Below are 12,304 nucleotides of genomic sequence, written 5' to 3'. Positions count from 1 at the left end.
TTACATAAATATAAACGCTCAAATAACCAAACTGTAACATGTATCTAGCATTTCAAGAATGTATCTTGCTACATCTAATGAGAAAGACCACTCAAAGAATGAAGAGTGCTCACCAGTCCTATAGGTTTCTGAAGTTCATCTTCACTTGCTTTGTCTTCATACATTTGCAAAATTGGGAAAGTAGGCTATTTTTAAAATGATTATTATGACTTACTTTGATTATTTTTAGGATGATTTATGTGACTTTTTCAAATAGTGAAAGTCCTAAAGGGGGATGCCATATGATCTTCTATTTTGATCTGCTTTTAGAAACGTATATATTCCATTAACATGAGTGATAAAGAAGGCTACATAGAACCAAAGCATCTCTGTGAGCCCAGATCCCTAGAAATATTACTTGAAGTGAGAGCCTTTCTTGGCAAAAAGTAACTGTTAGGCCTGTGCTTTCTGTTTTAGGACCCAGTGGTCTTCAGCGTGTAGTAAAACCAACTCCAATTACTGTTCATGATTCAGAGAGTGATGATGAGGAAGACAGTCTAGAGCTCCAAGAAGTCTGGATTCCTAAGAATGGTGCTCGACGTTACTCTGAGCGTGAAGAAAAATCCGGAGAGTCAGTGCAGTCCAGGGAATTGTCAGGTGAGAGATAATATTTTGCTGGGACCAGTTGGTGGGAGTCATTGTGAGAACTGATGGACACATGTGACCTTTATATACTGTGTCCCTACCACAATCTGTGGTGCAGTTAACATATCCTTATGGAATGTGACAGGAGGCGAGAAGGGCCATAGCCCAAGGGAGAGGAGAATTTGGGTGGCGCTCTCAAGGGCAAGTGTAGCACAACAGAAATATTATGGAATCGGGGCTCAGGGAAGAGAAGACGTGAGGATTGTGACTTCCACAGTGGAGGCTTTAGGACCCTGTGGCATCAGGGAATGAAGGATTAGCTAGAGGCCTGGGCTTCACATGGGGGGTGACTCCTAAGGCGTCCAGAGCAATGAGAAAACAACCACCCGGCCAGCTGATAATCTGTCCAGTTGTGCTTAGTGAATGTTGGTGGCTGATTTGGTGCTTGAGGGGGTCCTGCAGTGTCTTCTTACAATCCCAGCCTCCTCTTCCATCTAGTCAGCAGCCTTCTACCATTTGCCTCACCAAGAAGCTTTCATTCTCATAACCTTCAGGTCATTCATCTTCCTTGTCTTTCCCTCCCTGCTGTTTCTCAGAACTACACGCATACCACTTTGGGCAAAGGGTGAGGTTTTTAAAAATTGTCCACTAATTTCCCTTGGGTACTCTACTCCTTAATATGTCTGAATATTCAGTATACCCTTAACACTGGCCCTGAAATACATAATCACTTCTGTGTGGAAAGCTTAGTTCTTTAGACTTGGAATCACTTACTAACCAATGACTGATTACTCTATTCTTATTTTATTTCTTTTAAGAAATTCTGGTATCTTCACACTGGTTGAAAGGAGCTTTTATGGAAACTAAAATTTAGGAAAAGGAATGTGACCAGCTGACTAATAACCTAATGTTTCCGAGAAAGTTCAGATTCTGAATTTAGAAACTAGATCTTCTGTCAGCCAGACAAAATCTTATTTAAGTATTCCTTTATCTATTCATTGAGCCTTACTGTGCCCCAGGTACTGTGTTAGGTGAGGTGAGGGGTACAGACATGAATAAGTCATGATCCCTCTCTCTAAGGAACCTCCAATCTGGTTGAAGAGTCAGGTCAGAAATCTAGTATAATGATACTACAGGGCATATCCTACAGGGGCTTTGGGGTGGGGGGGTGCAGAAGAGATTGAACAGATGCACGAGGCCGAAGAATTGGTGAGAACAAAGGCCCAGCAGTAGAATGGCAAGGGTATGTTCAGAGAAAAGTTTGGGCTAGCGTGTAGTATGTATATCAGATGGGCCACGAACAGAAAGCTAGTTTGGAACTAGATCGTAGTGGGCCATGGAGGCTGAGCTGAGGAGAGTAAACCAGGTAGGCACTAGAGACCATAGAGAATTGTTAAGCAGCTGAGTGATACTGTCATCATTATACGTTAGGAAAATTAGTGTACATTGTTTCCTGTTCCAAATTTACTCTTGCCTTTTGTCCAGAATTTGTACTGAAATCTTTTCTTTTCCTCGGGCCATTCTTCTTTTTCTATAAGCAGTAAGTGGAAAAGGCAAGACTCCACTTCGAAAGAGGTACAACTCCCATCAGATGGGCCAGTCGAAGCAGTTTCCCCTCGAGGAAAGCAGCTGTGAGAAAGGCTGTCAGGTCACCAGTGAGCAGATCAAAGCCGATATGAAAGCAGCTAGGGATATTCCTGAAAAGAAAAAAAACAAGGATGTTTATCCCAGCTGCAGCAGCGCCACCGCCAGCACAGTGGGAACCTCCAGCTCACACAGCACTGCTTCTCAAAGCCCCGACTTTGTAAGGACGGTGAACAGCGGCGGCTCTTCCGAGCCTAGCCCTTCAGAAGTGGATGTGTCCAGGCAGTGTGTCTGCTCCCCCGGTGGGTCAGAGGACTCTGAGGCCATGGAGGAGGGAGATGCAGAGAGTTCTGTCTGCCCCAGATGCTGCTGTCACAGGCCCCAAGAATCCCAAAGGAGAACTAGCAGGTGTTCTGATGAGGAACGTCCTTCAACCAGCCGAGCCTGTGTTGTGAATGGCCCGGATGGTACGAGATCCGCCTTTTCCTTTAGGACTCTGCCACAAGGGGGGTCTTCAGGCCCAGCACATGATGAGAGGACTAATGGGAGTGGCTCTGGGGCTACAGGTGAGGACAGGAGGGGGAGCTTCCAGCCTGAGAGCTATGACGTGCAGTCTAATGAAGACTACCCTCGGAGGCCCCTAACGAGGGCCAGGAGCAGACTCTCCCATGTACCGCTGGTATCTGAGTCAGGTATGACAATGCTGCCAGGATTTAGCAACCGCAGGGTAGGCCTTGACAGGGGCATGAGATCGTTCCATGAGTTTTCTTATATAAAGCCAGTTTGGCAAATTGAATTCTATGTTGGGGTTCTGTGATCATACAAAGTTTGAACTAATGTTCAGCAGGGGTGGGGAGAAGACATGTAAAAGATCTTGTAAAATATCCAACCCAGGAAAAGTCAAACCGTTAAGCCTCTACGAGAAATATAACTGTGTATGTTGACCCTAATACAATACTCATTCTGATGTCTAAGTCGCAATGTAACTCTGCTCCCATCCCATTACTTAGGGAGGTTGTAACTCTTAGGGAAGCTTTAAACCTTAGCCAGAAGGTAAAGACCTGAGGTTGCTGGGGGCTGGGGAACATATCGTATAGGGTATACCCCTCCGTCTGCCTGTGCAGTAGTTAGTAATTCTTTCTGAAATCTAGTTTTGCTTCCGGATAGGTTTGCCAGGAGATAAAGCAGGTAAGTAGGTAGTTTAGCTGAGAATTATTTTTGAAGATACACCCAAAACATAGATATGTATATAATTTCATTGATAACATGATTTATGTCAAGGCTTTGGATTGGGTGGGGTAAGCACATTTCTCAAGCATGGTTCTGTTTTTATTTCTGACCTGGTTTTTCAGTTATATCTCCTCCTTTTATTAAGTCATGAATAGCTATCAATGAATAATAATATATTTTCATTTTCTCCAGGTCTCCCTTAATTTGAAAATCTTAAAATCAGCTCCAGAATATAGAGTTAATGTTTTCTTTATATACTAAATAGAGCTGATCAAATCACATGGAACTAAACTAACAAAAATAAGCTTTCAGGAGATAAATTTGAGACCTTATTTACATGCTAATCATAGTAGCATTAACTAACAATAAAATGAGTTTTATTTAAATATTTCCTTATGCTTTGCAAACACTAGTGCTGCCATATGACGAAAAATACATTTCCCAGCTTGAATTTTAAATGTTTTATCATCTCTTTTTTTAAGATGCATAAAGAATTCACCATTTTAACCATTTTGAAGTGTACATTTCATTGACATTAAGTGCATTCATTGAGTTTTTAATTTGGTTTTCAATTTATGGCCTTATATAGTGTTAAAACCCTGTTAGAAGCTAACATAGTTATTTTGTGAATTCTTATTTTGAGAATAAATACTTGTAAGTATTGTGCAAACATTACCACCATCCATCTGAACATTTTCATCCTCCCAAGCAGAAGATCTCTGTGCCCATTACATAGAAACTCCTTGTGATGATGCCTTTTGTTGCATGGTTTTTCATGTTTGTCAAGTTGGATCTACTTGTTTACCTTTATGATTTCTCTGTTTTCTGCTGTGGAAGACCTTCCTTAAGTATGGTTCAGATAATTGTTCTCATCTTCCCATTCTTTTATTCATTTGCCTATCTGAGCTCTTTATTTTAATCTGTGGGAATGAACTTCATTTTTTTTTTTATTCCAAATTGTCATTGTCACTGAGTTGTTTCAGTGCTAGTTATTGGCTTCCATTCTCATGTCATTATTTTGAAATGCTTTTTTATCATATATGTTAGATAAACTTAGTTTTGTCTCTGAGCATTCTGTTCTGTTCCAGTGTTCTATCCTCTTTCTTTATTCTTCAAAATTTCCTCAGCTAGTCATGCATTTCTTACTTATTTTTATAGTCATTTTTTTTAAAACAATTTTGTCAAGCTCCAAAAACAAATCTCGGTGTTTTTTCGGACTTCCATTACATTAACGCACTAAAAAGATAATTGTCATTTTTGTAGCATGGAGTCTTCCTATTTAGGGATTGTTTTGTCTCTGATTTTGTCTTTTGTTTCTTCTCTTTTGTAAATGTTTCAGTTGTTACTGTTTTTGCAGGGGGTGGAGGTTGTTTTGGTTTTGTTTTTTATATAAATATATCGTATTAGCCATACAGGGCTTTGACATATTTGTTGTCTCATGTTCTGCTCTCGTCTTTACCATTTCTTTCTGAATTGTTTCAGGACTAGAACCTTGCTTAGGTGAAATAATTATCTAGAAATAAAAAATAACTCATTTCTACTTTTTTAGGTAAATTATATCTGTTATCTTGTGATTTTTTTCAAGTTGAGAAGATTTCTAATGTGTATGTAGCTAATTGTACAGTAGATAAATTATTACCTCATATTTTTTCAACAGTACAAGTTTTACTTTCAGAAACAAGTTTCCTGGAGAAATGTCAAAGTGCTGATTTTAGTTTCTGGATCTCTTTTGGAAAGAAGAAATTATTTGAGTGGCCTTCAACTTGCTATTTTCGATCTAGCATGTTTTTTATATCTATTGGCCATTCTGCTCTTCAAAGTTTTACGGAGAAAAATCAGTAAAGGAAGAAACTTGATTGAGTGTTAATGGAGTTTTAAAAAATCAGCAAACAAAATGAGTTTTTAATTTGGTTTTCAGTTTATGGCCTTATGTAGTGTTAAAACCCTGTTAGAAGCTGACATAGTTATTTTATGAATTCTTATTTTGGGAATAAATACTTGTAAGTTGTTTGTATCCTCATTGTATACTTTATAAAATAAATATGACAAAAACAACTAACTGGATTGTCAAAGAATAGCATTTAAGATTAATATGATATGGTTCTCATAAATACTAACCTCTTTCCCTGATACCCCAAGACCGAATTGGTTTGTTTTCTGTGTTTCTGTAGCATCTTCTATGCCAATGTTAACTATACTGTGTTGTAATTCTGTGTTTTGCTGTCTGTCTTTCCAATAGACTGAGCTCCGTGAGGGCAGGGACAGTGTCTGGTTGTTTGCCATTTAATTCCCAGCTTCTAGCACAATGTGTTACATGATGTGGGGCTCAGTGAATAATTGTGAACTTAATAAGTGGTAGGAACCAACATATGAGGTATGTTGATGCTGGTAGATGTATGAAATCATCACTAAAAATTGTCCCTAAACAAAGAGGGAGGCATGAGAAAAAAATAAGATTAATTTTTTTTTCTTTTACATTGGGAGGCCTTTGTTTTTAATGCTTATAAAGTGTGACACAGATTTATAACTTCTCATAGAAAATATGAACTGCCAATCTGGGCACTCTGGAGAGCAGGAAATTTAACTTTTTGAACCCCATGTTCTGATTAGTTAAGGAAGAGAACATTCCAGGAAGGTGAAAAGTTTGGAAATCAGATCATAAAAAGAGAATGCTAACAGAAGATTCTGATTTCAACACTGTCATAAAGGAATGGAAACAGACCTGGTTTTTGTTTGTTTTCATTTTTCGAGTACTGGGAGACAAATCAGTTCCTATTATTGGTCATAACAGGTGTGTGAATTTTATCTGTCATGTAAAATGTGCTGCCTTTAGCAGACTCCTTGTCAATAAAGATAAATAGATTTTGCATGAAGTCCCTTCAGGAATACTATGGAAGAAGGCCTTCTGTGGGTTGGCTAGATTACTAGTTCTCATCTTTTCCAGAACCCCAGGATTTTGTTTGAGTTCAGGGTCCTCAGAGGATGTTCGGTGGGCAGAACTATTAGGCTCTCTTTTATAGCTTTCAACCAGAGCAGCTGCTTTCAGTTGGTTTGCATAGTGAGGTTTCACAAAGGTTTCAAGTGGTAGAGAATGTTCCAGTGTCTTAAAAACAAAACAAAACAAACAAACAAACAAACAAAAAACACTTGAATTAGATCCCTAGATTTCCAATCTAACCCAAGCCTTTGGGAATTTGCAATATCTGCGCCTTGTTTTCCCTATCTTTCTTTCTAATCTTCGACCTTTGAAGTTACAGAATTACCAGGTAGGATGTCTATAATATACTAGTGGTATCCAAAAGCAGTGTGGTGAGATTTAATTCATTAAGATCAGCCTTACTGCATTTAATAAATGCTCTCCTACAGAATGTTTGTCAAAAAATGAGGACAGTGATTTCTCAGTGTTTTGTCTTAGAATGTATATGTGCTTGTTAAAGTTTTAGAGATGAATTTAGACCTTGCATTTAAATAAAATCAACATAATATTTGCTTTTATAATTACACTGTCATGTTTTAGAACAACACTAGTAAATGTGTTAGGGTCTTGCTAACCAGGATCTGACAGATAAAAGACTACAGGTTTTCATAGTGATTGGTGCCAGATTGCCTGGTCTTGCCTCCTGATTCCTCCACTTAGGCTGTGGCAAGCCCTTGTACTGTCCTATGTCACTGTTTCCTTATTTGTAAAACAGAGAGTAATCTCAGAGGTCTGTTTTAAGGATTAAATTAGTTAATGCAAGTAAAATCCGTAGAAAAGTGCCTGACACACAGTAAGCGCTCGTAAATACTTGCTACTATTGTTATTCCATTTATGTATCTAATGCACTCGTTCAGTGAATATTGAGTGCCAATTTGTTCAGTAAATGTTCATTTTAGATGCTAGTGGCTGACATTGACACAAAGGTTTGAAAGTGTTGTCTTCAAGAAACCTTTAAGTGGAGAAACAAGTATACAGGGATTTACAGAACCACTTAGAGGGCTTGGGGGCCGAGGTGATTTGTTAGAGGAGGGGATATTTGAGCTCAGGAATGGGTAGAATGAAGTCAGGAAAGGATGTTCTGGGCAGAAGGAGCTAGAATGATTTTGACTTCAAATGCTCTGGCAGTGGCAGATGACTAGGACACAGTATGGAATAAAATTGAGAATAAGTATCAGGCCTTGAAACATATTTACTAAGCAGTAGTTAGTAATTTAAAGTTGTTCAACAGGAAAATGGTGAGTTTAATCCACCAACAGTATTTAGGATGGGTTGGTAACTGGAGATAGAAGTTGTTAGATTGTTGATAATGGCAAGGTATGAGAAGGGAAATCCTATTTGATGTCGATTGGTTTGAGATAATGCAGAGTGATCTTGTTTTGGAATAGTCATATGGAAATAGAGGTTATGTTCTATTGGGTTATTATCCAATGATATTCTGTTGGGAACCAAGTCATAGATTTGAGAGTTGCCTTGAGAGAGTTCATACAATATGCAGTTGTATTCTCTTGAAGGAAAAAGCTAAAAGCTAAAGTTTGGATTTTCCTCTTGCCTTTTTCTAGAGGTTGCCAAAACAAAGCCACGTCATGCCATGAAACGGAAGAGGACAGCAGACAAATCCACCAGTACCAGTGATCCTGTGATTGAGGATGACCATGTGCAGGTGAAGAAAAAAGCCACCAGTTAGCTTTCAGTTTCAGCCAAGTTCCTGAATAATGACTAAAGTTTCCATCTTTTTATATATATATACATTTTTTTTTTTGCCCTAAAAGAAGAAATTGATAACAGCTGCTTCTTAACTTGTGCCAGTGAAAACATTTAAGGTTTAAAAAAAAAAGTCTGCCGAAAGATACATCTTTTAAAATTTTTTTCCTTGTAGGTCCTTGTATTAAAATCCAAAAATCTTGTTGGAGTCACTATGACCAACTGTGGAATCACAGATCTCGTGTTAAAGGACTGTCCCAAGATGATGTTCATCCACGGTATGTATTTAGGCCTCTGTCACACAAAAGCATCACGAATGAGCTTAAAGAATTAAGGACTCATACATACTACAATAACATTTCTTTATTTTTTCAAAGGAATCCTTATGTTGGATTATTTCTAATTCTGTCCCCGTTCTGTAGTTGTCAGGCAGTTGCTCCCTATTTGTTGTGAAGGAGCAAGTGCAGAGACTTCATCTTTTAAAACAACCTCTCTTCTGCTTTCCTCTAAATGGTAATTGCTCCTTAATCTACAGAGTAGATAAACAACATGTATGGGCTTTGGAGCCAAGTAAATGTCTGCTTGAATTCTGTCTCTACCATTTGCCAAGCTATATGATGTTGGTAGTGTTTTGTGTCCCTGTTGTCATGGAGTGGTAACTGCGCCTTATGTGCTTATTGGCTCTAAATTTGAAGGACATTGTCAGTCATAACCTCAGTTCCTGGCACATTATCCTCAGTCCAGACTCCCACTTTTCCCCTTAGTCCCATTGTCCTGTGTTGCCAATCCCATAAGCCCCTGCCATCTCTACTGATGCCTTTAATGCGTGTCCTTCCAGTCTGTTTCTACTTATATATATATTTACCTCTGAACAAATAGGAGTAGGGTATTATTTTGTGTGAGCTTTTTTAAAATTTCAGGTGTTTGATATGTCCATTTCTCCATTTTCAGTCAAAATCACATTTTGGTACCTATCCATGTAGAATTATGAAGATATGACATGTTTTTTGCTTTGGACAAGTTACATATTCTCTGGGTTCATCTTTTTTCAGTTTGTAAAGTGTGCATAATTATGCTTACCCTATAAACATCTGTGAAGATTTAAATACAATGATACATGTGTGTATGTGTGTGTGTATATATATGTACACTTAAACATAGGTCTTACCTCTAAGTAAAAGCTTGCCTAATATTTTGTATTGTATGAGTACTGCAGTATTCGGGGCTTTCTTTTCTTTGCACTTCTGTGCTACTTACTAGTTGTTTTTGATTGTTTTCTGTGTTACTATTAGTGAGCAAAACAAGGAAATCCTTACCAATTTGTCGTATATTAGGAGAATCCCAGAAAGAAGAGCTAAACTAATATATAAACACTACCTCTCTCCAGAATTCTAGAAAACTCTAGACCCTATGTTCACCCGTAAGAGGTGATACTTTACTCCATTCCAGTCAATGAAGTCTTAAAATACCTACTTAAATGAACATCTCCTTTTGGTGTTTCCTCCTAAAACAGAATCAGGGCCCTTCAGAAGCTTAGAGGTCATAACAGCAGGGGAGCCCAGCCTGGCTTAAGGCAGCACTCTCATCACTCTCCTCTGTGAGGTTTGAGTATCTGCCTCACAATCTTTGAGCTGCTTTGACTTCTCATTCTTTTCTTCATTCATCTCTTAGAGAATCTGATTGGTTTTCACTTCTGCACTTAACTCAGAGGATTCATTCTCTCCATATCTTCTCTATACCTAGTGATAGATCACGTGGCCTCAGGCCCTGCCTTTTGTTTGCTCTTAAACCAAATTGTTTACCTCAGCTTATCATGGGATCAGGGATCCTAGATAAGCAGTTCTGTCCCTAGACACCCACCAAACAGAGTTAATGGTGGGCGAGATGGCTAGTTGAGGTCTGAACTGACCTTAACCTTGTCTGGTTTTACAGGGCAGAGCCATTGAACCTCTATCATTATCTGATCCTCTCTCTTTTCCTCCTTTCCTGTCACCTACCCTGCTTCCCCTTCCTCCTGCCAGGTCACAGAAGAAGAAAATGAGTCAGAAAGGCAGAGACTTGATTAGCCCTCCAACATCAAGTTAGTTACAGGGCTCGACTGCTCAGGAAGGTGATGACATTGTGTCAAGGATGTTATAGAAGATGTCTTTCTGAAATGTTAAAGAGATGAAGCATATCAGCTCTGTGGTTTTATCATATCTTCCATCTTATTCTCTCTTGAGTTGGATGAGGTTGAAATCTATAGTTAAAAATTGGATCAGAGGGAACTTTGAGGTTAATAGAAAAGGAAAGGGAGATTTTTCTGAAGTTAGAGTACTCTTACAGTTAAATGCATTTATTATATAGCAACTATTTTTCTTTATATATAACTGGATATTTGCATGTTTGGCAGGAGCATATTTAATCATGTTTCAGGCCAGCATTTTCAATAGAACTCCTCTACAGTGTTGGAAATGCTCTGTATCTGCACTGCTTAATACAGTAACCACCTGTGACTATTAAACACTTGAACTGTGGCTGATAACTAAGAAACTAAATTGTTAATATTAATACATTATAGTTAATAGAAATTTAAAAAGCTCAGGTGGCTAGTGGCTACCACACTGGATTATACAGCCTTAGACTAAAGTATCCAAATACTTTGGGTCTCTTAAGGTTTTGCTTTTAAACTTACAATAGAAATTAAAATCAACTCTGCTCATTTCCTGTGGGTGAATGTATGATAATATATGTAAATTATTCTAGGTTTATTTGAACATTACCCATAAAATTGTATAATGTGATAGTTACCATCATTCATTCTTTTAAATAAATATTTTTAAAACGGTTGCTATGTTTAGGCAAGTTACTCTCTGGAATATGGACTCCTTTCCAGTAAAATCTTAGGTAGGAAAAAGTTCTTTGACATCCCTTCAACATGATAGTGACCACCTTCTTTTGAACAGGACAGAATGACTTTTTTTTTTTTTTTTAAATATTTTCTTAGAAAGCATGCACATGAGCATGGGCAGGAGGGACAGGGGAAGAGAAAGAGAAAATCCCAAGCAGACTCCACACTGGGTGGAGAGCCTCATGTGGGGCTCAGTCTCCTGACCCTGAGATCATGACCAGAGCTAAAGCCAAGAATCAGACACTTAACTGCCTGAGCCATGCAGGCGCCCCATGACATTTTCAAATCATTTTGATAACTGTTAGCTGTACTTTATGACAATACTTAATGTTAAGAGATGTTCATGTCTGTAGTATTCTCCTCCAAAGATGATTCAAGATGGTCTATACACTGCTGTATTATTTTGTATAGAATATTTGTAGAGCTTACGATTGTTTTAATTTTATAGCTACCAGGTGCAGGGTACTGAAACATTTAAAAGTAGAAAATGCACCAATTGTAAATCGATTTGACTACGCACAGTGCAAGAAACTGAATATGGATCAAGTCCTAGATCAGATACTAAGGATGCCTCCTGAGAGAAACCGCATCATATATCTACGCCCAATGCAGCAGGTAACGAGCTCTCTCTGCTCCTTTCTGAGGAATATTGCAGTTAATTTTTTTTTTTTAAGTCTTTTTTCTTTTTGGACTTGGAATTTATTCATTTGCTCAACCTGTAGTAATCTTTAGATTCTACACAGTTCTTTTAACCAAGCTGGACTATCTTGCCAGTCTTCTTCCTTAATGCTTCTCTGCTTGATTTTTGTGGGTTTTTAGCAAGCTATATGATGCAGGTAATTGTTACTCAAGTTATTTTACTTATTAAAAGTTGCCTGTGGTCAAGAGCACAGACTCTGGTTTCAGGCTGCCTGATTTCAAATTCTCATTCACTGACCGAGAGCAGATTTTTTTTGTCTTATAGAAATAAAAAATCATATGTAAAATTAGAATAAAAACCTACATTTATCATGATAGTTAAATTAATATATGTGAAGTACCAGAACAATTGCTGGTATGTAGTAAGTAGTCCTTTGGTAGCTGCTATTATTATCATTACTGAGAAGAAACTTTTTATCATACATACATAAAAAGATGAATATTGGCTAAAGGTGTTAACGGTTATCATTTCACAATCTGTATAAATCAGATTATTCATGTTGTATGTGTTAAACTTACACAGTGATGTATGTCAGTTACTTTTCAGTAAAATGGGAGCAAGATGGGGCAGAAGGGGAAGGAGCAAATATGTAATA

The 12,304-nt window shown here is 38.0% G+C and overlaps 1 protein-coding gene across 9 annotated transcripts in view; it reads left to right on the top strand.

Moving 5' to 3' along the window:
- Positions 1–12,304, top strand: part of FBXO38 (F-box protein 38) — a 56,182-nt gene that overhangs the window by 39,383 nt on the left and 4,495 nt on the right. For 5 of the 9 annotated variants that reach the window (XM_025434616.1, XM_025434618.3, XM_025434617.3 and 2 more), the window contains 5 exons: positions 457–636; positions 2,163–2,900; positions 7,978–8,078; positions 8,295–8,397; positions 11,458–11,624. In XM_025434616.1, coding sequence (XP_025290401.1) covers positions 457–636; positions 2,163–2,900; positions 7,978–8,078; positions 8,295–8,397; positions 11,458–11,624 — 1,289 coding nt within the window. The remainder of the gene's footprint in view (positions 1–456; positions 637–2,162; positions 2,901–7,977; positions 8,079–8,294; positions 8,398–11,457; positions 11,625–12,304) is intronic. The other 4 variants (XM_049109261.1, XM_025434619.3, XM_025434621.1 and 1 more) reach the window with 4 other exon arrangements.

This window comes from Canis lupus, chromosome 4 (assembly GCF_003254725.2).
Source record: "Canis lupus dingo isolate Sandy chromosome 4, ASM325472v2, whole genome shotgun sequence".
Lineage (NCBI taxonomy): Eukaryota > Metazoa > Chordata > Mammalia > Carnivora > Canidae > Canis > Canis lupus.
The sequence above is the reverse complement of the archived record's forward strand: the minus strand, read 5'-3'. Positions and strand labels throughout refer to the sequence as shown.